At 35.6% G+C, this 25060-nt stretch overlaps 1 protein-coding gene and 1 long non-coding RNA gene across 3 annotated transcripts; both read right to left on the reverse strand.

The window, feature by feature from the left end:
* Positions 1–1287: 1287 nt before the first annotated feature.
* LOC120086641 (uncharacterized) lies at positions 1288–15720 on the reverse strand. Of its 2 annotated transcripts, none has more exons than XR_005484277.2 (6): positions 15480–15720; positions 13729–13851; positions 13511–13657; positions 12601–13428; positions 12172–12519; positions 1288–1897 (listed from the first exon to the last, which is right to left on the reverse strand). It is a non-coding gene; the product is annotated as an uncharacterized LOC120086641 (long non-coding RNA). The 2 variants fall into 2 exon arrangements; XR_005484278.2 differs by lacking the exon at positions 1288–1897 and adding an exon at positions 8225–8425.
* A 4083-nt stretch (positions 15721–19803) lies between these two features.
* LOC150034204 (protein TUNICAMYCIN INDUCED 1-like) lies at positions 19804–23163 on the reverse strand. Its single transcript, XM_090317452.1, has 4 exons — positions 22850–23163; positions 22448–22762; positions 21107–21892; positions 19804–20305 (listed from the first exon to the last, which is right to left on the reverse strand). The coding sequence occupies exons 1-3, from the start codon at positions 23042–23044 to the stop codon at positions 21146–21148; spliced, it is 1257 nt and encodes a 418-aa protein (XP_090173578.1). The 5' UTR covers positions 23045–23163; the 3' UTR covers positions 19804–20305; positions 21107–21145.
* Positions 23164–25060: the final 1897 nt, after the last annotated feature.

The following is a 25060-nucleotide window of genomic DNA, read 5'->3' on the forward strand; positions in this document are numbered from 1 at the left end:
TTGGCACGCCTAATTCCGGCATTTTGATGTCATTAGATGGCAGGCAGTTTAAAACCACGCTACAAGAACATTGACCAAAAAAAAACATTTAATAATACACCTTCGATTGTCAAATTATTTATCGATAATTAAGTGGTCTTTTTCGAAGGTTTTCTATTATTTTTAAAGACTTATCATGTTATTTTCAAAAATTTTAAAACTTTCATAAAAACTTATTTATCAACAATTGTACATCCTTCGAAAATTCTCTTACAAGACCTTTTAGCACATTTATTGACAAATTTCGGAATGTTGTTTTTACTACCTATAGTACCATGAATTACAAAGTATAAGAATGGAATAACAAAAAAAAAGACAACAACATGGATGAAAATAAACTTATATGTCATAAAAATCAAACTACAATCGATCAACTAGAAACAAATTTTTTTCGCATCTCTGTCATCATTTTTTGAAATATATCCTCAAAACGATTTTCTAATTCACTTATTTGATGCCTAAGTGCTTCTACCTCAACCTTTCTTTGTTGTTCAGATTCTTTTCTTTGTCATTCAGATTCTTGAAGCTTCGGACTCATTATGGCGACACTCAAGATTGTGTATTCTAGACGACGATCCAAACAACTCAGAAGGAGTAACACCTACTTCATAACCATGAACACACCCGTGTTTCTCCGGTCCAAATACTCGTATGAAAATCTCATCCTCATTCATGTCAAGTGTACCATCGATTAGTTGAGAAGCATATGATTTAAGTTCCGACTACAACTACAAATTCACGTATTATAATTCAAAACTAACACATATAAATTCAAGTGTTTACAACAAACACATGTCACTTCATGAAAATCTATACATCATCTTGCAACATCAAGGTTTCCATATAATTATCATCGAAATATATTCTATCATTCAAATTAATACAAAAATTTGCACTCAATTACAACAAAATAAACATTGATGATTTAACATAATATATTAACTTTAACACAACTCTTGATTATTAATGGGTGTAATTGTGTTATATAATATAATTGGGTAAGAAATAGAACATCATTCGATTCGATCCAATTTGTAGTATTCTCTATTTCAATTCAAATGTTTTCTAACTAAAGAATGACACATAATAGAAAAGAGAGTGAACAAGAAATTAAAACATAGAAAATATATTTCTGTTTACCAAACAAGATAAAACTAAAAATGTAACAAAATATAAAAAAATTCTACATTTGATAAAATAAAATAAACTAAAAGATACAGAAAATACTTTGTCAGGGTTCAACTTTGATCAATAAGAGAAGAATAAATTAACCCTTCTCTTATAATTGAAGAAGTTATCCACAATTACTAAAAAAAAAGCAGTCAACAAGAAATGCATTCAATATTCTGTACAAAGCTAACAAATTAATATAATTTAATAAAATAATATAAAAAAAAAAAGTAAACTAAAAAAGAGAGAGAATGACTTTGACAAAGTTTCAAATTAAATTAAGTGTTTCAATATTCTGTACGAAGCTAGCTCTCTCTCCCTTTCTCTCTCTCTCTCCTTTTGAAAAGAAAGAATTTCTTCGAAGAGAGTTTTTAATCATTCTATAAAGATATCACATGTTTCTTCTCCAAAACTCATAAACATGCTTCAATTTACTTTTTCTCTTTTTTTTTCCCTCACATCATATTCTGACTAGGAAGATGATGGATAACTTCTAAAATGAGATTCACATTACATTACTTTGTGAAATATGCTAGGCTTCCAAGATAGAAGGGAGTCGAAATAAATAAGAGATATAGTACTTACGAGGTGGAGAAATGCCACATTTGAAGCATTCAAAAAATCGATCGCTATCCTCCTTCACGGTTGATGCCATTTTCTCTTACTTGGTCATCGAAATTGGAAGTGACTGTGGATCCAAATACAAACAATAAACGAACAAATCCAAACAATCAATAATTCAAAATCCAGATCCAAAGGCAAATGAAATTGTAGAGTTTATTGAACAACAAAAATCGTCTAAGTCCATACTTCATGATGAAACTCGAAAGGCAAAAGAAAGAAATTGTCACCACACTATTGAGGACAATTGAACAATGCAATCGAACAGCCTCGACAATCGAGTTAGAGATGAACAGATGAAGGAAATTCAACCAGAGAGGAAGGAAATTCAGCCCTAGGAGACGAAGTGAGAATTACCCTTTAGAAGGATTTTTTTTCTTTTCTAAATTAGAAAATATAAAAATATAATGGGGGTAGTAGTATGGAGAAACACTAAGCAAGGGTGCATCATTGACTCCACCATGGAGGCTGAGTATGTAGCGGTTTGTGAAGTTGCTAAGGAAGCTGTTTGGCTCAGGAAATTCTTGATTGATCTAGAAGTTGTTCCAGATATGTCTAAGCTCAAAGCAACTAGAAATAGAGCCATTTTGGTGATTATCTCTTTTGTCGAAAATCCTCATTGTTAATTCATGAAACCAAATCTTCATTTAGTTGGCCTCAAATACTCAAATCTTCCTTGCTATCCGATCAAGTTGAGATGACAAGCTTCTCCAAAATTAAAAATTGTGGGTGAATGATGAAAACAATGTATATGAAATTGCAAAATATAAAAGAAGAATCATAGTAAAATATTGAACAAAGGAAGAAAAAAATGAGTATGTGAAGATTTTGATAAAAGATAATATATATATATATATATTTTAAAGAATGTGGTTGTTGATAAAATATATATTAAACTTAAAAATAGATATTACTTTCAAAGGTTAATTAATTACCTTCAATAGAGGATAACATATTTTCGAAGGTTATTTAGACTTCTTTAATAAAGAATAATATATTTTTCAAATGTTTTAAATGTTCTTTGATAAATTTAACATCTTTTTCAAAATTTTTTAATAACATTCAATAAATAGTAGATAATTTTCAAAGGTTTTTTAAACTTCTTGGATAATATAACATTCAATAAATAATATATTTTTCAAAGGTTTTCAATAACCTTCGATAAAGAGTAGATAATTTTCAAAGGTTTTGAATGTCCTTTGATAAATATAAAATCTTTTTTAAATGTTTTCAATAACTTTAAGAGTAAGATAATTTTCAAACGTTTTTTAACTCCTTTGATAAATATAACATCTTTCTCAAAGGTTTTCAATAACCTTTGATAAAGAGTGGATAATTTTCAAAAGTTTTGAAAACTACTTTGATAAATATGATATCTTTTTCAAAGGTTTTTAATAACCTTCGATAAAGAGTATATAATTTTCAGAGGTTTTTTAAACTTTTTGACAAATATGATATCTTTTTCAAAGGTTTTCAATAACCTTCGATAAAGAGTGGATAATTTTCAAAGGTTTTTTAAAAGCATTTGATAAATATAATATCTTTCTCAAAGGTTTTTAATAACCTTCTATAAAGAGTAGATAATTTTTAAACTCCTTTGATAAATATAATATCTTTCTCAAATGTTTTTTTTAAGGTCCTATGATAAATATAATATTTTTCTCAAAGAGTTTTCAATAACCTTTAATAAAGACCAAATATTTTTTAAAGACTTTTAAATCTCTCTGATTAATGTAACATTTTTCAAAAGGTTTTTATATCCTTCGATAAAAGATGATCGAAGTAGGCCTTTCTTTTTGTAGTGCCACCATCTAACATTATGTTAGTATTGGGTTGATGCCCTAAATCTCGTAGGGTCCTATAGTTTGTAAACATTATTAAACAAAATCATTGTGTATTTAATAAAATATATGATATTTTATTCAAACTCATTGTCTATTTAATAAAATATGTGATATTTTAGTTGCATGAACCACAAACCAATAAACTAACATCCAAGGTTTGTAGTAGATGGATAAAGCTGGGTACTTTATTCTGGTAACACTACGAGTATAGCTCGCTTTGTAGGTGTTATAATTGTTGTAAAGTGCTATAAATGATTTTATCCTGATCATTCATGTATAGACATGTGAGCAGGGATATTCAATACAAAGGAATTTGTATAAGACCGGACCATGAAATGTTTAGTCTCATTATATAACGTCGTTCATATTAGAGACTTACATTTCACTAGGATGACCATAGTAACTTGACCTAAATCCTGAGTGAGTTGTGAACTCCTGCCTATGAGGATGGTCCTTTGATTTGTATAGGTGATAGTGGCTAGATCGTCAACTCAACAAGCATACCATTCTGAGGATTCATCTGATTGAGGAGTTGGGAACACAGCTACATAAGAAGGAATTTATTCCTTCCCCGAGGTCGGGGTAAGTAGAGAAATGGTTTTCTCTGATTCTGGGTCTTGAACAATGTGGCGCCACACCCTCTTCTAGCCCGAGAAGGGTTTAGTGATAGTTGGACTATGATTTATTGTTCAATAAAGGGACCAGTGGTACTTAAGGAGTTAGATGTAACTATAGGAGCAAAACAGTAATTTTGGCCTAGTTGTAGTTACGAGCAATTTGTGAAGGTCATCGTAATGTTGATTGGTTATATCCAATGGACACAGAAATACATTTATAGTGCGCAGAGTGTAGTTGTCGGTCTTTAGTGGGATGCCCGATAGTTAACAGATGGTGAATAATTTAATTAAATATTTTAATTAATTATTCATGTACCGTTGGAGCTTCAAGCTACAGGTCTATGAGGTCCCCTTGGTAACTCAATAGGATTAATTGAGAATCAGTTTTTGGATTAATTTGAATTGTTCAAATTAGTAGAGGGATTTAATTATATAGGATATAATTAAGTTGTTTTAATTATATGTGATATAATTATTATAATGTATTTGATCCATTATAATTTAATCCAAAATTAATTCTCAATTAAATCCCTGTTAAGCTACAGAGGAGACCTTATGGACTTGTAGATTGAACTTCAACGGTACTCAGATAATTAATTAAACTCTTTAATTAAATTACCCAACATTAGTTAACTACCGATCACTCCACTAAAAACCAACAACTGCACTCTTCACACTACAAATAAATTTCTATGTCCATTGGATATAACCAATCAATAGGTGATGACCCTTCACAAATTGCTCGTAAGTATGTTGGGCCAAAATTATCGTTTTGCCCCTGTAGTTACATCTAACTCCTTAAGTACCACTAATTCCTCTAATAAACAATAAGTCATAGTCCCACTATGACCAAGTCCCTCTCGGGCCAGGAGAAGATGTGGCCACTTTGTTCAAGACCCAGAATCAGCCCTTAAGGGAGCAATTTATCTACTTACCCTTACATCGGGGAAGGTGTGAATTCCGTTTTGTGTAGTTGTGTTCTCAGCTCCCCAGTCAAACAAATCCCCAAAATGGTAGGCTTGTTGAATTGGCAATTTGGCCACTCTCACCCATACAAATCAAAGGACTGCCTTCATGAGTAGGAGTTCACAACTCATTCAAGATTCAGCTCATGTCACCTATGGTCATCATAGTGAAATGTAAGTCTCTATTATTAACGGTGTTATATAAAAAGACTAATCATTTCGTGATCCGGTCTTATACAAACTCTTTGTATAGGATACCCCTGCTCACATGTCTCCACATGAATGATCAAGATCAGATCATTTGTAGCACTTTACAACACTTGTAACACCTACAAAGTGGGTCATATCCATAATGTCACTAGGATAAGGTACCCAACCTTATCCAGTTACTATAAACCGTTTAGGTTATTATTTATGTTGGGGTTTGTGCCCTAAAGTCTTATGTCCCGTAGTTTGTAAACAACTTTGTAAGAACACTTGTGATGTATAATATATATAATATTTACTTCACTTCTTGATTTTGCACATTTAGATGTTTTTATTTTTCCACAACCAATAAACTTAATATCCCTGGTTGTCTTTATGTAACTTAAGCATGTATATAATGACATACAAGTGGATCATGTCTTAAGTGATATCCAAAATGGTCTGTAGTATATGGATATATGAGGGAAACCTTATCCTGGTAACGCTATGAATGCGGCCCGCTTTGTGGAATAGTTCCAAGTGTTGTGACTTGTCACAGATGGTCTGATCCTGATCATTCGTGTAGGGGACATGTGAGTGGGGGCTTCCTATACAAAGAGTTTGTATAAGACCTGACCACGAAGTGTTAACGTCTCGTGATATAATGTCGTTCATGACAGAGACTTCACTTCACTAGAATGAACATAGGTAACATGACCTCAATCCTGAGTGAGTTGGGAACTTCTGTCATTGAGGGCAGTCCTTTGATTTGCATGGGTGCGAGTGGCCAGTTTGCCAACTCAAACCTATCACTTTGAAGATTCGTCTGATTTGGGAGTTGGGAACTCAACTACACGAGATGGAGTCACTCCTTCCCTGATGCAAGGGCTGATTCTAGGGCTTGAACGATGTGGCGCCACATACCTTCTCTTGGCCCGAAAGGTGTTCACACATAGCTGGACTATGTTGTATTGTTCATTAGAGGGATCAGTAGTATTTAAGGAGTAAGATGTAACTATAGGGGCAAAATGGTAAATTGGCCCAGCTGTACTTACGAGCATCTGTGAAGGGTTATCGCACTCATGATTGGCTATATCCGATGGACACAGAAATATATCTATGGTAAGAAGAGCTCAGCTGTCGGTCTTTAGTGGAATATCTGACAGTTAACGGATGGTGGATCTCGTGGCTAAAGAGTTTAGTCAGCTATTCACGTATCGTTGGAGCTTCAAGCCATAAGTCCACAAGGTCCCCTTAGTAGCTTGGATACAAGTTGAGAGTCAGTTTTTGGGTTAGTTTGAAATGTTCAAATTGATAAGAGAGAGTTCGATTATATATGATATAATTTAACTAGTTAATTATATATGATATAATTAACTATATGTATGAGATACATTAATTTGAAGGAAATTAGATATAAATATGATCTATATCTAGTGGAGGAAAATACTATAATTAATATATGATATTAATTTATATGTTATAAATATTATGAGATCACATTCATTGAACGGTTAAAAGGGAAATGGGACAGCGTCTCTTCTGTTTTGATAACGAATGAGTGAGTTGAAAGATCACTTTGAGACGCATAAATAACTCACGGTGTGTTAAGCATGAGATGCGCGGACATGTGTTAAAGAATGTGTCATCGCTTAGAAAATCAGTGCCTATACGATAGTGCATGAACGATCGCTTACCTTTATGATATTTCTAAGCGATCGCTTACCGATTACACCCTCGCGTGCTATTTACTAAATGATCGTTTACCTTTTAATATGATCTTCTTCCAAGAATGTAGTATTTTTCGATATAAACACTTTATCTTCTTGGGGATCATAAAAAAATCCTCCTTTTGTTTCTTTTGGGTATCCTATAAAGAGGCATAATTTCGAACGTGTTTCCAGTTTCTTAGGATTTTGTAGCAACACGTGTGCTGGACATCCCCAGATCCAGAAATGACGTAAACTTCTTTTGCGTCCTTCCCATAACTCATGCGGTGTTTCTAAAACACCTTTTGAGGGAATGACGTTCAGAATATATATCACAGTCTGTACTACGTACCCTCAAAAGGATTGAGGTAACTAAGCGTAACTCCTCATTAATCGGACCATGTCCAACAAGGTTCGATTTCTCCTTTCTGTAACACCGTTTTGTTATGGTGTTCTAGGTGCTATAAGTCGGGATTGAATTATATGATCTACTAAATAGTTATGGAATTGTAAGTCCATATACTCACCACCTCGATCAGATCAAAGTATTTTAATTCTCTTACCAAACAAGTTTTCTGTTTCGGTCTTCTTTGAACTTTTCAAGAGTTTCAGACTTATAACTCATTAAGTAAATATAGCCATATCTAGAGTAATCATCAATGAAATTGACAAAATACTGATATCCACCTCATGCTTTTACATTTATCGGACCACAGAAGTCTGAATGTATAAGTTCAAGAGGTTCTTTGACACGAAGACCTTTTTCAAAAAGAGATCTTTTAGTTAATTTCCCTCAAGACATGATTCATATGGAGGTAAAAAACTATCTTCTAACTGACTTAGATGACCGTTTTTAATCAATCTCTCAATCCTGTTGAGATTAATGTGACCAAGTCTGAGGTGCCAATGATAGGCATTAGGAGAAATTTTTCGTCTTTTATTTTGATTCTCAACTGTTTTAAACATCTATATATTTATAATGGCTTTTGCTTCATTTGGTTTTAATATATACAAGTTATTTTTGAGTCTTGCAGAATAAATATGAACACTTCTTGAAAAAACAAACGCTTCATTAAATTAAAAAGATACTCTGTAGATATTTTCTAGCAGATAGGAAATGGAGATTAAGTTATCTTAAATACATAATATACATTCTTAAGTAAGATGAAAGATTCTCCAAAAAATAGCTTGACATTTCCCACTGCTTACGCCGAAATGACTTCTCCTGTTCCCATCTTGAAAGTCATTTCTTGTTCAATCCCATAACTAGTTTCCTGTAGAAAAGTGCAAACATGATTAGCGACGCCCAAATCTAATATCCAAGTTAAGTGAGAATTCTCCACTAGACATGTTTCAACTACTAGTAAATCTGATTTACGTTGGTTTTCCTTTTCTGCTTTCTTTTTAGCTAAATACTTTAGGCAGTTACGTTTTAGTGCCCATCCTCTCCGCAATGGAAATATTTTCCTTTGGGACCTTTATTTTTCTTTGCAGTGGGTTTTTTTATTCCCTTTTCCCTTCTTCTTCATTTGAACACTTTTGTCTTTTGAAGATGACGAAATTAACTTCTCTTTATCAGTGGGTTTCATTCCTGACGAAGAACCCTTGAGAAACTTTTTTGGCCGTGACATAACATTTACTTCACTTTCTTTAAGTTTCTGTTGAGTTTTAATGTCCTAAAACTCGCAGTTTGTAAAATGATAAACATTTTCTATAATCAATAAACTTATTATTGATTTTATAAATTGCATGAAAGTTTAAGTCCAATAAACTAAGACTCATGACTATTATATGAGTACTTGAAATTTATGTGGAGACATAAGAGTGGATCAGGTTCGAGTAAATAGTCAAAATGATCTATGGTACATGAATAAAGTTGAGTACCTTATTTTGGTAACACCATTGGATATGGCCTACTCTGTAGTTGTTACAAAGAGTTGTAAAGTGCTACATACAATGTGATCCTAATTCGTACATGTTATGACATGAAGAGTGGGGGCGTCCTATGCAATGAGTTTGCATAAGATCGGACTAAGAAGCCCATTCCTTTGATGGAAGAAGGAGAGTTTAAACCAGAGAAGGATCACACCCGCAAGGATGAGGGGGACTCAAAAATGACGAATGGCAAAAAGGGGCGAGGTTCGGCCACAGGGGAAGGTAAGTCTTCTAAGTCCACACCTCCTAAGCCCTGTTTCATTTGTAATGGGCCACATTGGACAAGAGACTGCCCGAGCAAGAACACCCTTAGTGCTATTATAGAACAATAACGGGACAAGGCTGAAGAGTCCACGGCATACATGGGCTCGCTACAGTGCATAACGGCCATTTTCGAGGCTCTTGCTGATAAGAAGTAGGACAAAGGCCTATTATTGCAGATGCCACAATAAATGGGAAGGACGCAATCGTGATGTTGGATACCGAAGCTACGCACAATTTCATGGATGTGTAAGAAGCTCAGAGACTTGGCTTAAAATATACAAGGGACGGAGCATCAATCAAAGCCGTCAACTCCAAGGCCAAGCAAGTAAAAGGGATAGCCTGGGGAGTCAAGATGAAGATTGGTGATTGGCATGGTGAGCTAAACTTTACAATTGTGTCTATGGATGATCATAAGACAATACTTGGTCTAGCCTTCTTTAGGAAAGTCGATGCCTTATTAGCCCTATCCCGCGATGCTCTCTTGGTGCTTGAGGATCACAATATCCGAATGATCTCCCTAAAGAGCATGGAGAAACCTGAGTCCCAGGAAATGATAGCCATGCAAGTGATTAGGAGACAGCACCGCAAGAGAAGAAGCTCAATGGGGACGTTGCGAAATCAAGTGGGGGAGGGTGTCACACCCCATGAAAATGGCTTTTCAAATCACGGCAATACAAGGCCCAAGGCTCCTTTAGCACCACCAAGAAGGAGTCATGACCCATCGGAAGGCCTCCCCAAGTCGCCACACATGACCACTCATGTGCCCCTATCATTGGCGCAAGCCCATCACGGACGCCACTGTCACAATCGCTTTTTCGTAAGCTTCTCTTAGCGATTGTGCGGCACTTGTTCCCGCTCACGAACAAGCCAGCCAACTCGAATACGGACTGCCGATGGCACACCGAGTGCCTCTTGCAACCTCCAATCCCGTTCGAGGGAAAATGGTTTTAGAAAACGGGTTTAGAGAAAAGGTTTTCGTAAGAAGATTTGAGAGTGTGTATAAAGAAAGAAAGATTGTAGTAGACTAGAAAGCAATAAGCAACAACAACGGCTTTATAGAGTACTACTCCGGGTATGAGGAAATGATGGTTAGTCTTATCCCCATATAGTGCATTCTGAACAAAAAGCCAACTGGCACCCTTGCATATGCAAAAGGGCGAGTGGTCACTTACAATGAAAATGCAAAGAAAGCAAGCTAACTAAACTAATACAATATAGGATACGAAAGTAAGCTAGAAGGGGGTTGGATTGGGCATGCGGCCATGGGCAACAGGCCCTGGACAAGCATGACCGTTACACCCAACATGCCGACATGCCAGGACATAAGCAGGCAAAGGCATGCCAAGGCAAGTGCATGCTTGGACAAGCATTTAGCCAAGTGCCTAATGCAGCAGACACGTGCATGGCCATCAGTGTAAGCGTGCCCGTGGCCAGGCACGTAGACGTGCGCGCGGCCAAGCGCACGTGCACATTGCCCAGGTGCACGGTCGAAGGCTCAACGTGCACACCACAGCATGAGCGTGGCAGCACGCGCACAACACCCAGTTGGGCAACTCCGCAAGCATGCAATGGACGTACACGCCTCCCTGCGCGTGTAACCCAGTGACAGACGCCTCCAGACGATGCCAGGCGACCCTAGAGCACTCCAGACTGCTCGAGAAGCTACTGGAAGTCTCTACACAGGGCCAGGCAAACCTAGACGATGCTGGACAAGGCCAGCGCCCCTCATGAACGTCCGAGATACGTCTGAAAGGACCAAGACAGTGCCATACGGTGCTAGAATGTGTTGGACAGTCCCGGTGACCTCTAGAAGACCCAAGAAGGTGCAGGAACATCCTGGATAGTATCGGATGACTCTAGACCATGCTGGAAGACCCCAACACCCAGTCCAAATGTACATACACTAGAATACTCTACAAGAGTTTAGAATAGACTAGAAGTGTCTAGAACATTCATGTATGTACTTGGTAGACTCTAGAATTTCCTTGGATTAAGATGTATCTAAGACACATGGCAATTAATACCATGTTTTTAAATATGATTTAAATATTAAATTCATGAATAAGGATTCATGATGGTGGAATTAGTGTTAAATTAATTTAATATTTAATATTGAATTAATTAGAATTAATTAAAATTTTTAATTATTTATTTATTATTGATTTTATTAGAAAATTAATTAATGAATTAATTTTGTAAAATTAACCAAAAGTGGGATTTCTCCACTTTCAAACCAAGTTGCTCACACATTCTCCACCATTTTCATTGAGTCAATCTTCCAAGCATGAGATGCAATTCATGCAACAATTCTTTTTTCATGAAAGTCATGCAATAAATAGAGAAGATTGAAGTGGAAATCGGGCATGCATTTGTGATAGTTTTTGCTAAAAAAATTGAGGTTAAAAAGGTCTTCTTCCATGGTGATGCAGTGACTTCTTCTCCAAATTTTCTTAATCTAAGCTTATTTTGAGTCCCACAACTCAATCTAAGGCACCAAAAGGATAGTAGGGAAGGCCTTAAGGTAGTTCACAAGCAGATTTGGAGGAGATTTGTAGCTGGAATCAAGATTCAAGTGTTTCTTCAAAGTTATGTTATGAAACCTCTTTTATTAGTTTATGAGCATGCTTAATTTAAAACTAAAATTAATGAATTAGAATGCTTGTTGATCTTTTTACTTCCGCTATGTGTTTTCTAACTCTAACATTTATCTTTTACAAATGGAAGAAGGATATTTTGAGGTAACATCTAGAACAAGATATATGTTAGGAGAGCGGAGTTCAGTGTATGTAATTGGTAAAAAGGACAAGGATCGTAAACTTACGTCACACTTAACTCATGAACTTGGTTCGGTCGACTCCTAGAAAAAGAACTTGGACAATGGCCGAAATTCATTTTCTCGAACCTCATTGTCCGTATTATTATCAGCAATTCAGTTCATCATTTTCGTGAATACAGCATGTGGAACCTCATGCTCCAAGGAGTACTGGATCGTCGCTTTAAACAGTGTTGTAGGTACCCCAGGGAGAGGGTACTTAATATCCGAACAATTCAAAATAAGTTGAACCTCAATTTTCTTCTGTTTTTTTATTTTCTTCTTTGGTTCGACTAGAGGTGTGTATTTGTCAACAGTCTTTCTCTTACGTGTTGTTTTTCGACTCTCAACCATAACCTACAGAAATATAACAAAATGGTGAACATATCAAATAACAAATATGAAGAAAGAGATTTTCGAATCACATAATAATCATACCTGTGAATCAAGATGTATAGTGTCAGAGTGTTCCTCAGAAGGTGAAACCTCATACTCCTCAGGCTGTACAGAAGAATCGAGATGTATAGTGTCAGGTGAGGTAGGTAGAGGTGGGGTAAGCAACCTAGGTACAGGTGGGATAGGTGACCTAGTTGCAGGTGGGGTAGATGACCTAGGTAAAGGCTCAATAGGTGACCTAGGTACAGGTTGGGTGGTTGACCGAGATAGAGGCGGGCTGGGTGACATCGTGGCATCGTGGCCTGTCTATGGAATATGGGACCTCGTCACCTCAAACACCGTGGAACCCTTCATAGACTATAATAGAGACAAAATGGTTGACAATTGTGCTTTGATGTCTTTTGTGTCAATTTCCACCTTCGTTACACAATCATCCAAGCCCGATATTGAGCTGTCAATACTCCACAGGTACGAATATACAAGAGGATCAATATTGGCTCCCTCCTTGTGACCCGGAACCTCAGGCTCAGAATGGTCCTTCTCGAGGACAGAATGCTCCTCCTCAAGCTCAAGACGTACGTCACCCATCAACACATCATGAAACATATCCTCGCTGGGGGTGTAAGTAGATTGGTGGATGTTCATGTCCGTATCAGATTCTTTGTCCCTTACTCCACCTTCTGAATTATCCTACTCATCACCTTCCCTACCTTCAGAACTATCGTCTGAACTACTGCCACTCTCTGAACTACTAGAGCTCCCTGGACTCTCGATGTCAGAATGTACTTATCTTACAAGCCGTCTATCAATTGGGGTGTCCCGAAACTCCTTCTCAGCATCGGACATGACAAGACCCTGTTTGACTTTTGTCTGCATTAAGGATCCAACCCAGTAAGATGGTTAGTGTACATTTAACAACCGAATAAACACACTGTGGCTAGATTACACTTACATTTTGAGACTCAAAAACGTCTCTCTCGAGTACTTTGAATGACACCAAGTGGGTTCATGACCACCGTAATATACGAGGCACAGCTACCTTGCTCTTTCGAGTGGCGACGTTCCCTGCTATTGATGATAGGATCTTGTATGTCCACACCTAAATATGAAATAACTCGTATTTATAACTATGTTAATGTTAAACCAAAGATAAAGTTAAGTAACATCTACCTGGAATGCTTTGGGAAATCCACGGAGCAAGCACTTCACAACATAATTTTTATTTCTCCTCACCTTCTCCTTGTATAAACCAACTTTATCATTCAGTGCAGTCTTGAGGCCGTCAAGTGTCCTCTGCCAAATAATTATACCCCAATCAAGACTGTTGTAATAGTCTATATTTTTAAGATCTTCAAAAAGAGTATGATCGATAACACTCATTTTCTTGTTCTTACCTATCATTGCAATCTCTATGTACTATACTAGGGTGATTTTAAAAGCATCATCTTCGTTTTCAAATACCAAATTCTTGTATTCTTCTTTCAGTAAATTCAGGTGGAATGCGTCTGAGGTTGACCGATTACCAAAGTACTTCGTCGCAAGTTATTGTGAGGACTCCTCACTCCGTATAACTCGCGTAGGGGATCGCCACAAACCAGTGATCAATAAAAAAATAATCCTTTGAAAATGTGACGACCTTTCCTCTGACAAGGAAACTAATCGAGTTTGCTCCCTACTTCTTTACTTCCCTCAATAACATATGGTGGATAAGTGGGTTGTTGAATACAAGTTCAACGTCTACAAATCGCCCAAAAATTGTTCTCTTGAACATCTCTAACTGCCTTCTGGTAAGCTTCTCTTTCACAATCTTGTTAGCATTCGCAATATGGGCCAAGCTCGTTACTTGCCCGAAAAACCTTTTAAAGCTTTTGACATCTTGAATTACTCTTGCATTGTATGAACATTCAATTTATCAGTTAACAAGTTCGTACTTAAAAAAAATCACTAACTATTAAAGTCTCGCTCTCGCCAATCTCGCTTAACTCGCTTATCTCGCTCTCACCAATCTTGCTTATCTCGCTCTCGTCAATCTCGCTCATCTCACTCTCGCCAATCTCACTTATCTTACTCTTGCCCATCTCGCTCTCGCAAAACTCGCTCTCTACCTTGTCTGTCTCTAACTATACCTTCTTCGTCCTCAGCCAATGCAAAACACATCAAAACCTAAAATAAAAAACAAACGCAAGCGATTACACCCCAAAATCCACCTAACAAACGAAACCAACCTAAATAGAAAAAACTAAAAACTTGGCAAACGAAACCAACCTAAACAGATGCAACACCACATGCAAGACAAAAATTAAATTCACTTACCCAAGTACTTCGATTACGACAATAGATGGATGATGGTTTTGCAAAGCGAGATTGAATGACATTACACGAGAATCTTGAGCGATTGGGACGACCGTTGCATTTGAGCGCACAAGTATCGTATAAACTATAGGGGTATTTTTGTAATCTTATATCGTGATGACATCAACAATTGACCGTTTTTTATAAAATTAGGTCATTTGGCATTATGGGCCGAAATATTAGGTCATCGGCCCAAATTTTCCTAGAAACATGCTTTTAGTGTATTCACAGTTTTAACATCAACTTGGGATTCAAGGACAAACCGGTAGTAAATCACTTACATCAAATTTAAACCTAAGTAAAATAGCAATTCAAAGCCTTCTTTATCTTTGAGTAAAATTCTTGAATCAAACCCTAAACATTAGCCAATTTTAAATTCCATATTAGGGTCAAATTTTAATCACCATAACTAATCTAAAAAATTTAAATCTTCAATTAACTTACCCAAATCTGTGCATTAATTTTCCCTTCAATACCTCAAATCTACATTCAAACATGGTAGATAATCGGATTTTTAGACCAACCCTTAATGGGTTTCCAAGAACACCCAAAATACACCAAAAACTTACCCAAATTCCAAGATTCCAGTGACCAAAAACTGCACGGCAAAACAGAGACAAGTGCAGCGGAACAGTTCAAGATTTGAATGACGACCAACGTGACTGGGATCAAAAAAATCGACCGACGGCTGGGCGTGGCATGCTAGGCTGGCCAACGAAAGCAGAACTCGGAGGGAGGGACTATCGGCGCGGACGACTACGAACTGGCGTGGCAAGGCGATCGTCAGTGTCAGCATGATGTGTTGGGGTTGGCAACGTCAAAGCTAGGGCTAAACGACAATCGATGGAAGAAGGGAAAAACGTTGCGTATGCGGAACGTAAGGAGAGGGAGCATCTTTTCAATTTACATTTTTTTTCTTTTTTCTTTTTCCTCTTGATAACTAATTTTAAAACCTAATATATGTGTGTATGTATAGATAAAACCCTTAAATCGAAGGGTTTTTTTTTTTTTTTTACGAATGACCTCATTTTGGAGGCCCAAATTAAAATGGCCTCCAGTAGAGAAAGTAATGGAAAATGGTCTTCTACTTATGTCATAAGCATATGATTTTACCGATTCACCCCAGAGATGCACCCCTCGCACTTGCCAATATGAATTTATTTGATCCTTGATGGCTCGTCACACGTTCCTTGATGCACGGTCACTCGATACCCAACTTCATGGTCACTTGATACGACTGCAATCGACACGTGTATACTCAATCATATCAACATCATACTTGATGCTCGATTATTTTGAATTCAAAACCCGTTTGAAGGTGTTTGAAGTCCATTATTTCACCACTTCCACGAGCTCAGACTATTCTCTCTGTTCATCTGATTGTATATCCTTCGACGACAACACCTCTACATTCGAAACTCCACTATCTCTACATCAGGTAACATTCTTCTCCTTGTTTGTAGTTTAACTCAACTATCATCAGGTAACATTCTTCTCATTTTTTGTATTTTGGCATCATTCACCCAAAACTCAACTATTTTTGTATCATGTTCCTCAATATGCACTTGCATGTTGATCGATACTCGATCGACATAGTTTTCATTTCTATTTTCATATCTTGCATGTTTGGCTGGACTTCGAGTTTGTTTCATTTTAGTTTTCAATTTTTTGTTATTTTGGACCGCCTAGAGTTTAGGGTTTGAGTTGGATAATGCATGAAGGTAGAAAATTAAACCGAATGCTCAACAATCAACCATCTAGTCACTTGTAATGTAGCAAGTAAGAGACACGATGTTGCATGTATCGAGTATCGAGAAATCGAGTATCTTGTATCGTGCATTGAGGAACATGCATTGTGTATCGAGTATTGAACAGAATTCTTATTTTTCCCTGTTTTTTGTTATTCTGTGCAATATGGTTAGACAATTCAAGATTCCTCCCCATGATCATTTCCCAGGCCAAGCGATCAGTCTATCCTCTCACATTAGGACGGCTAACAATATTGTGAAAGAGAAGCTTACTCCCACTCAGCTTACCCTCTTCAGGAAGATTGTATTTGGTCGATTTGTGGACATGGACATTATCTTCAACAATCCATTGGTCCACTACATTCTATTAAGGGAGGTTGAGGACCATAGGAAGGATTCAATGACATTCGATTTGAATGGTACAGTTGTAACATTCACCAAAGAAGACTTCCTATTGGTGATGGTTTTTAGCAGTCACCCAATCCAGTAGTTGTGAGAAAGGTTGAAGGAACTGAATCTCTACATAATAGGTATTTGGGGAATGACTTCACAGGGGACATCCATTTTGGTACCTTAGAGACAATGTACAAGGAGATGGAGTTTGATAATGATGTGGATGTTGTGAAGATGACATTAGTCTACTACACTGAATTGGCTATGATGGGAAGGGAGAAGAGAAGGGCCAACACACGCTATTCTAGAGGACTTGATGAATGAGTTCATGGTCTTGTTGAACAGCGTGGACCTTGGTTCTCACTGGCCGAGAAATGAAGTCCTATTCAGGACGAATTACACGATGAAGGAGTTGTTCCAGGAGCTGACACGTGATAGTAATTGGGTTAAGAATGACATAAGTTACCATCCCTTATTACATTTATATGCTTGTTAATTACTATTCCCATTCTTTGACTTAACTTACAAACTACAGGTTCTCGATTCTTTATTCATGTTTCTCTAATGGAAGTTTATTAGCCGGCCGGAGATATGTGCTCATCGATTCACGACATTGCCACATGACATATTTGTATGTATTATAGAGGGTTTAAATTTTAATGTACAATTTTGCATTATTGATATACACTTGAACCTATTGTTATCTATTTTGCAAAGTCACTTGAACCTCCAAGGTCCAGATAGCTTGTTCGAGGCCATACGTGGGAAAACCATGGAAGAAGCTACTAAAGTATGGGAGAAAGAGCACACATATGTCAATTACGTGCTTGGACTGGTACCTAAACATCAACTCGGTTAGGCAGATGTCGATTACATCTATAGCCCAATCAACTACAAGCAGCATTGGTTTTTGTTGGTCGTGGACATGAATATCAGACGCATCCTTTTGTATGACTCATTGACCAAGTACATCAAAGAGAAAGATCTGCTAAAACTCCTCGTGCCCCTATGTTTTACTCTCATTTCACTGGCACAATCCTGTGACCTATATGATGTAAAGCCCGACCTTGCATCTAGTCCTTGGAAGCTGAGCCGTATCAATACAGACGCCCTACAGGGGAATACACTAGACTGTTGGATATTCAGTCTCAAGTACTTTTAGTACTTGGTGACTGGGTCGAGTATGGAAAGCTTACAACAAAATAAGATGCATGATTTCAGGTTGCAATATGGTATCGAGTTATAGGCAGATTAATTTTTTTTATTAGGACGGATCAATTTTTCTATGTAAATTTTCACATAATTTTGACATTATTTATGTGAATTTATATACCATCTATTTGAATTTTGACATTATTTGTAAATCTGATATTATTTTTATTAGGGCTTTCCATGTGAATTTTGACACTATTTGTAAATCTATTCCATCTATATAGTCATCAATGTTTTTAATATCGTCGAGTACCGTGTAACATGCACCGAGTATATAGTAATCAACCATCTATATAGTCAATGTTTATCGAGTATTGTCGCGTATTGTGTAACGAGTATCGAGTATCGAGTGACTGTGTATCAAGTATTTATCAGAACATCTCTACATTACACAAAGTATATAGTACATGTAAATCAACCATTTATATAGTTAACGTTTATCGAGTATTGTCAAGTACGTACAGAGCACCAAAGGATTAATCAAACGTTTTCAAACGGGTTAGAAAATTCAGTTCTGTTTGTTCTTAGTTAATAAAAAAAAATTACTTCACATTTCAAGAAATCGATTTGAAATTCACCATGTATATGTTCAAAAAATTTCCCAATTTGTGTATATTCATACATGAGCATTAACTACGAAGTAGGTTTTGTATCGAGTGACATGGATAATTCAAAATAATCGAGTATAAAGTAATCGAGCATCAAGTATGACGTTAATATGATCAAGTATACACATGTCGATTGCAGCCGTTGGAGTGACTATGAAGCTGGGTACCGAGTGACCGTGCATTGAGGAACGTGTGATGAGTCATCGAGGATCGAGTAAATTCGTATTGACAGGTGCAAAGGGTGCATCTTAGAGGCGAATCGATAAAACCACATGCTTATGACGTAAGCCACTTTCCATTACTTTCTCTATATAAGGCCATTTTTCATTTGGGTCTCCCAAATGAGGCCATCCGTACAAAAACCCCAAATTCAATCCTAATTGGATTTCAATTAAATATATATAAATATTCCTTTTCTCTTAAATTCCAACTTGGATTTAAATTCCTTCGAGAATTTCAAATCTCTTGATTTATTCCAATTTTAAAAAAACAAATTGTCTTAATCCAATTATTCAGTTCCAAATATAAATCCACCAATTGAATCAAATCCAAATAAAATTCAAATAAAATCCAACCCTTCCAAATCCTTCCATTAATTTAAAACAAACCCTAGTTCTTTGTCATACTAATTTACAATGGAATTATTTTAATACAATAACTCGATTTTGTCTCAACTTTACAGTATAATTCAAAAAAATTAACTAAAATTTTCCTGAAAATTTGGATTGTTAGATATGGTGCACCACTGACGGCAAGTTTGCAATGGACCTAATGGGAGGAAGACGAAGAGTGAACGATTTTTTGTTTTGTTTTTAATACTCTAACCTATTTCATATCTTTTTAGCTTTTCTTAAATTAATTGTGTAATTCATTTTTCAAGTAATCAAATACAATTAACAATAGTCAAATATAATTACCATCCACATCAGCACTTAACAATCCAATCAACCTTCCATTAATCAAGAACTAAAATATTTGTTTTGAAACTTAATCAAATATACATCAACCCTAAATCTCAGAGACCAGTGGGTATTTTAACCCTTCAAAGAAACATTAAAATAGGAAAAATCTGTGGACGTGGAATTTTCACCTCAAAGTTGGCTTCCGCAACAGTACCGTTGACATGGTCTCGTCGTTGATTCATTTATACCAGGGCTGCCGGCTACGGCCTTCGATCCAATCACACTCCCACCGCCGGTCACTGGATGGGCATCCGACGAAACATTAATCTTCCAGTAACTCTGCGCTGGAAAGCAATTTTACAGAAACAATGTCACCTCCAAAGGCAGAAGCCATCTCCTTCAATTTTCAAGGATGGTTTTGGTCTCTCGTTCTCATCTCACTATAGGATCTCTTCCAACGCCCCAGAGAATCACGGGCATTGTGACAGGAATTCGATGCCTCCATCGAGTTGGTGGCTGGCTGGCTGGCTGGCTAGTAATATTCTGAACAGAGATCAGCTGAACTATTTCTACTGGCTAGTGCATCTTGGTATAGACGCAAGAAAATGAAGGTGACCAAGCTAAGTTGGTGAAGTAAAGCCTCATAGGGAGGGCGTGTATGGATGCTGGGTTCTTTCCTAGTTACTAAGGTTTGATCATCTGCTATACTTCATGCATGAATTAATTCGGAAGATTTAGACATTAAAACATTCAGGCCCATTTGGTAAACATTTTGTTTAAAAAACCAAGTCAAATTTTGAGAACTGAACAAAAGTAACTTTCAAAAAGTTGTTTTTATTTTTGGAATTTGACTAAAAATTCAATCATTGTATTAAGAAATATGCAAATCATTGTACGAAATGTGAATGAAATAGGTTTAATTTTTAAAAACAAAAACTAGAAACCAAATGGTTACCAAACGGGGCCTCATAATTTGTGCTACATTGCTCCAAAACTTCTTTCTTGATAAATTGTTGTTTCAATGCTGTAGTTTTATATACCACATAGTCCAGATCACCTTTTTCACCATGAAAATACAATCCATAGAACTAAGGAAGCCGTGTAATCCAATATAACCTAAACCATAAATGCAAATATCATTTGCACAGAAAATAGTTTACATCTCTACATTCAAAACTAAAGAGTATATGATGCTTCTATTGCTTTATTAACTAGTGACTACAAGAAGCATAATGCAAGAAATTTCTAGCATGATGCAAGAAAATTCTTACTGTTCATTTACAATGTACATTTACCAAACGAATAAACAAGCTTGGCAAGAGAGGGATATTACCTTGATCTGTGAAAAAACTAAAATCTTGAAGAATATTTTCTACCATTTGACATCCAGCGTTAGAGCTTCGGGAGGGACAAGAAGAGATGGAAACTTGGTGAAGGATATATTTGGCAGTAGATTCCTCCATTCAGTTGAATCTGCCACAATCAAAGGCTTTAACTTCTTAATCACAAGAGGCTTCAGCCTCAGAGCATCTAGCCTAGCCAATACTTCAAACGATGCACGCTCAACCGTAGGCTTAGTTCTCCACTCTGCCAATCTAGCATAGCGACTACTATTCGTTCCAAAAGTATTTTCTAATTCTAGCTGAAACTGAACAACAACAGATGCTCTCATTTTAACTTTAACAAAGGCCAGCAAACCATTTTGAAGGATCCAATTACTCAAGTAACGTTGAAAAACACTTTCCAGCATATTAAACTGCGGTTTTAATGAATCAAGCAGGGGAGAATTCTCTGTGTGAGTATTTCTACTAAAGCATTTGTCTGGCAATAACTCAATTGAATCCTTGGAAAGGAAGCTAGATCTTATATAATCATTAGGATTTTGTGTCCTATAGGCAGACAATGTTGCAGAGCCGAGTACACGTAGAGGAAGCAAAGGTGAGCAAAATGGAAGTCGGAAAGGGTAAGTCCTGACTTTTCCATTGCTCGTTCTGGTTTCGTTCAGCAGTCTGGAAAGATTAGACGAATAAAACACAGAGACCTCCTCAGCGTCACTAACTTCTACTGTTATGCCTTCTCCCACCAGAATTCGTTTAAGACCAGCATGAGTGGCATTGTTCTGAGTCAAAATACATAGAGTTAATAATGGAACTGAAAAATTAAAACCCCCCACGGACAGTTCTAAGTCTACCTAGCAATATGAAACCTAAACAGAAAGATTATGGGTGCAACCAGCAAGCACTAGCAGCACACGGATGAACAGTTGTGAAAAAAAAAAATAAAACTAAAGAAACTTTCATTCCACATTAAATACAGATATACTAACTATAGATTATACAGAATCCTCTTCCGTCAATGTTCACTCCACCCTGAATTGAAATATATAGGCTATTATCATCCACTAAAATCATAGTTCCTAGTCAAATTCTAGTCCAAACTAATTGACTTTGTAAAAAGTGGATAAAACCCTAAGCGTTAAGATCGTCTATTATTTCTAATTCTACCAGATAATCTCAACAAATTAAGTTTCATGAACAAACTTTTACAGGTTGCTGTAGTAAATCACATCCGAAGAAAGAACAAAATTCTAGCCATGCGAGTTTTGCATACTACAGTCTAAATCTGCTAACAGGCGTGGAAGATGAAAAGTTTGAATTAAAAGAAGTGAACATACAGGTAATAAGATAGAAAGATGAGCATCCCCTTCAACCATCAAATCAAAAGGACCCACAATTTTGAACGACCTAATTACAGCCACAGAACCGATGCCATTAATTAAAGAGCCGAAGCTAGTTTCATTAGCATAACTCGGTTTTTTCCACGAAGACACCTCGTCAGAAAATTTAGCCAACAGCCGAGTTTTCCCTAATCCCAGACGAATCTCATAGCTCTCCGCAAATCCAAACCTCACACTTTCAACATCAAATTCCAATATTTTAATTCCCTCCAAATCCCACTTCTGCTTTGCCGCTAATTCCTTCAAAACATCCTGATAAAAAAACATCAAAATCAGCGTAGTTATAATAGACGCCGTGATGAGATTTGTGTTCGTAACTCGATTTCGAGATCTGAATACCTGGAAGAGATGTGCATTGTTGTCGTCGTTGGAGGAGGAATGATTCAGGGAGGAAACGATCGATAGAGAGTTGAAAAATATAGAAGCTTGAAGTTGAAGCAGCAGGAACAGCAATGGCGTCCGATGGGGAATCTTCATCACCTTTGCCTCACTGAGACGGATCAGTATGGATCCAAACGGATTGAATCTTCCCATTCTCTCTCTCTTTCTCTCTTCGTTCAGTATCTCCGGAATTATGAACTGATAACTTTCTCCTAATTTTTTTCCCTTGTACGTTGAGATGGAGAGTTTTGAACTAACATCCTTTTGATGTTTTCGAAAAAGGGAAAAAAAAAAAAATCTAAGTTACGCTCATGGTATTAAATTTTAGTTTCATATGACAATATTTCTATCGATAAAATATCGTACATCTATTTGTGGATAGGTTTAGATTTATAGGAAAATTTATAAAATGTAAATTTAATATAAATAATAGACGTATTAACTTATATTAAAATAGATTATATAGGGGGAATCTTTCACTTTCGTTTTTTATTAAATATTTATTATATCATTTTTATTAATTATCAGTGCTTTTTTTAAGATTTTTATTTTTAACAAATTAAGGAAAAGGCATCAGATGAGTGGAGGAGAGAGGAAAACAACATGAAGAATGGAGAGAAGAGAGAGTGAAAAGTAACTAATTAGTTTAAATTATATTTATATCTCTTTATAATTAAAAACAATCTTATTTGTACTCATTTTTGTTGATATTTTTAACCTTTTTTTCTCAATTTTATATTTTTCAGACAAATAAAATAGTTGGAAAACAAATTGTATTTTGTGTTGTGAATAAGTAATTTAATTTTAACTTCATATAATGATTAAATATTTTTTAAATAAATAATAATCACACATTTTCATCTACTATAAAATCCTCTTGATGTATCCCTTCACATAAAAACTAAAATTCAAATAAATGCATACTTTACAAATAGTACGCAACCCTTCACATAATAGCTAAATATTTTTTATGAATAAATAAGTTTTCCTATTTTCTTTCAGTCTATCTCCATTTTAAGAATGTCGTGATTGAAAGAATTCTATAATGATAATTGAAGTTTTCGTCTAAATAATCCATAAGCTTATTTTTTTCTACGAAAAGGTATGATTGTTATCTTCATATTTAAATTTTAATTTATTATTATCCATTGACTATTATATTTGAGGGAAAAAATCAGATGTGCATGGTATCTTGAAGTTTAAATTTTGATACAATATTTGATTATTAGATTTATTTCCAACACTAACAAATATTTTAGTTATTATCAAATTTAAATTATGATTTCATAGGAAATTTGGTTTCATTTTCTTTATTTTTTAAAAAATTCCTTTTTTAGTAATGAGACGAGTGAGATAAATTACAATAAGCCAAAATGAGTCTATAGATAAGAAATGGGAGTGGGTTTGAAAAAGGAAAATAGGAGAAGAATGGATGTGAAAATAAAAGATAAAGTTCAGGAGCGAATATTATTAACAATTATAATTTTTTTAATTAAAAAATATAACAGTTGAGTTCAATCAAGGAGTGGAAACAATTTTTACTTTTTAATTTGTAAGAAATTATATAAAGTGTATTCATTTTCAACCATATTTGCATATTTGTTTTATTTTAAAATTTAAATGTTGAGCATATAATCTTTGTTAGTACTTGAAAATTTATATTGTAATTATTTTATTATTTTCAATTAGATCTTTTATTAGATTTCTATAGTTTCAACCTAATCAAAATTTTAGATATCTTATTTATTTGTTTAAACCAAAATTTTTACCCATTTTTCATATGTTTGGATTTAACATTATTATTTATTGTGTTAGGAGAATTACCCATGAAAATTATCACAATGAGAAACAAGTCCAATTTGATAAATTCAATAGATCTAAAACAAATGTATTAGTATCATATATATCTCTAATCTTGAATTACATAAGCATGCCAACAAAAACAATATTCATAAAAGATATTATTACTGAGTTAGTTGATGATTTATATTGTTATTCCATCACTTTTAGTTTCATGTAAAAAATTTACAGTTTATACTACTCCCATCAAAAGTATATAGATTCAAAATTTATGTTCCAAATCTTTCAAAGATCCTCAACCACGAGCAACTCATTTTTATATCTGTTGAAATTAACATAAAATACAAAACGTGTGTGCACACACGCGTG

This window comes from Benincasa hispida, chromosome 9 (assembly GCF_027475165.1).
Source record: "Benincasa hispida cultivar pf3 chromosome 9, pf3_genome.v1.1, whole genome shotgun sequence".
NCBI lineage: Eukaryota > Viridiplantae > Streptophyta > Magnoliopsida > Cucurbitales > Cucurbitaceae > Benincasa > Benincasa hispida.

Excerpts from the sequence above, each read along its gene's own strand:
- LOC150034204 (XM_090317452.1), bottom strand. The coding sequence starts at position 23,044 with ATGGGAAGATTCAATCCGTTTGGATCCATACTGATCCGTCTCAGTGAG. Across the intron at positions 22,763-22,849 it reads ACAATGCACATCTCTTCCAG|GATGTTTTGAAGGAATTAGC; the intron begins GTATTCAGATCT and ends TTTTTTTATCAG. Across the intron at positions 21,893-22,447 it reads ATCTTTCTATCTTATTACCT|AACAATGCCACTCATGCTGG; the intron begins GTATGTTCACTT and ends ATTTTGACTCAG.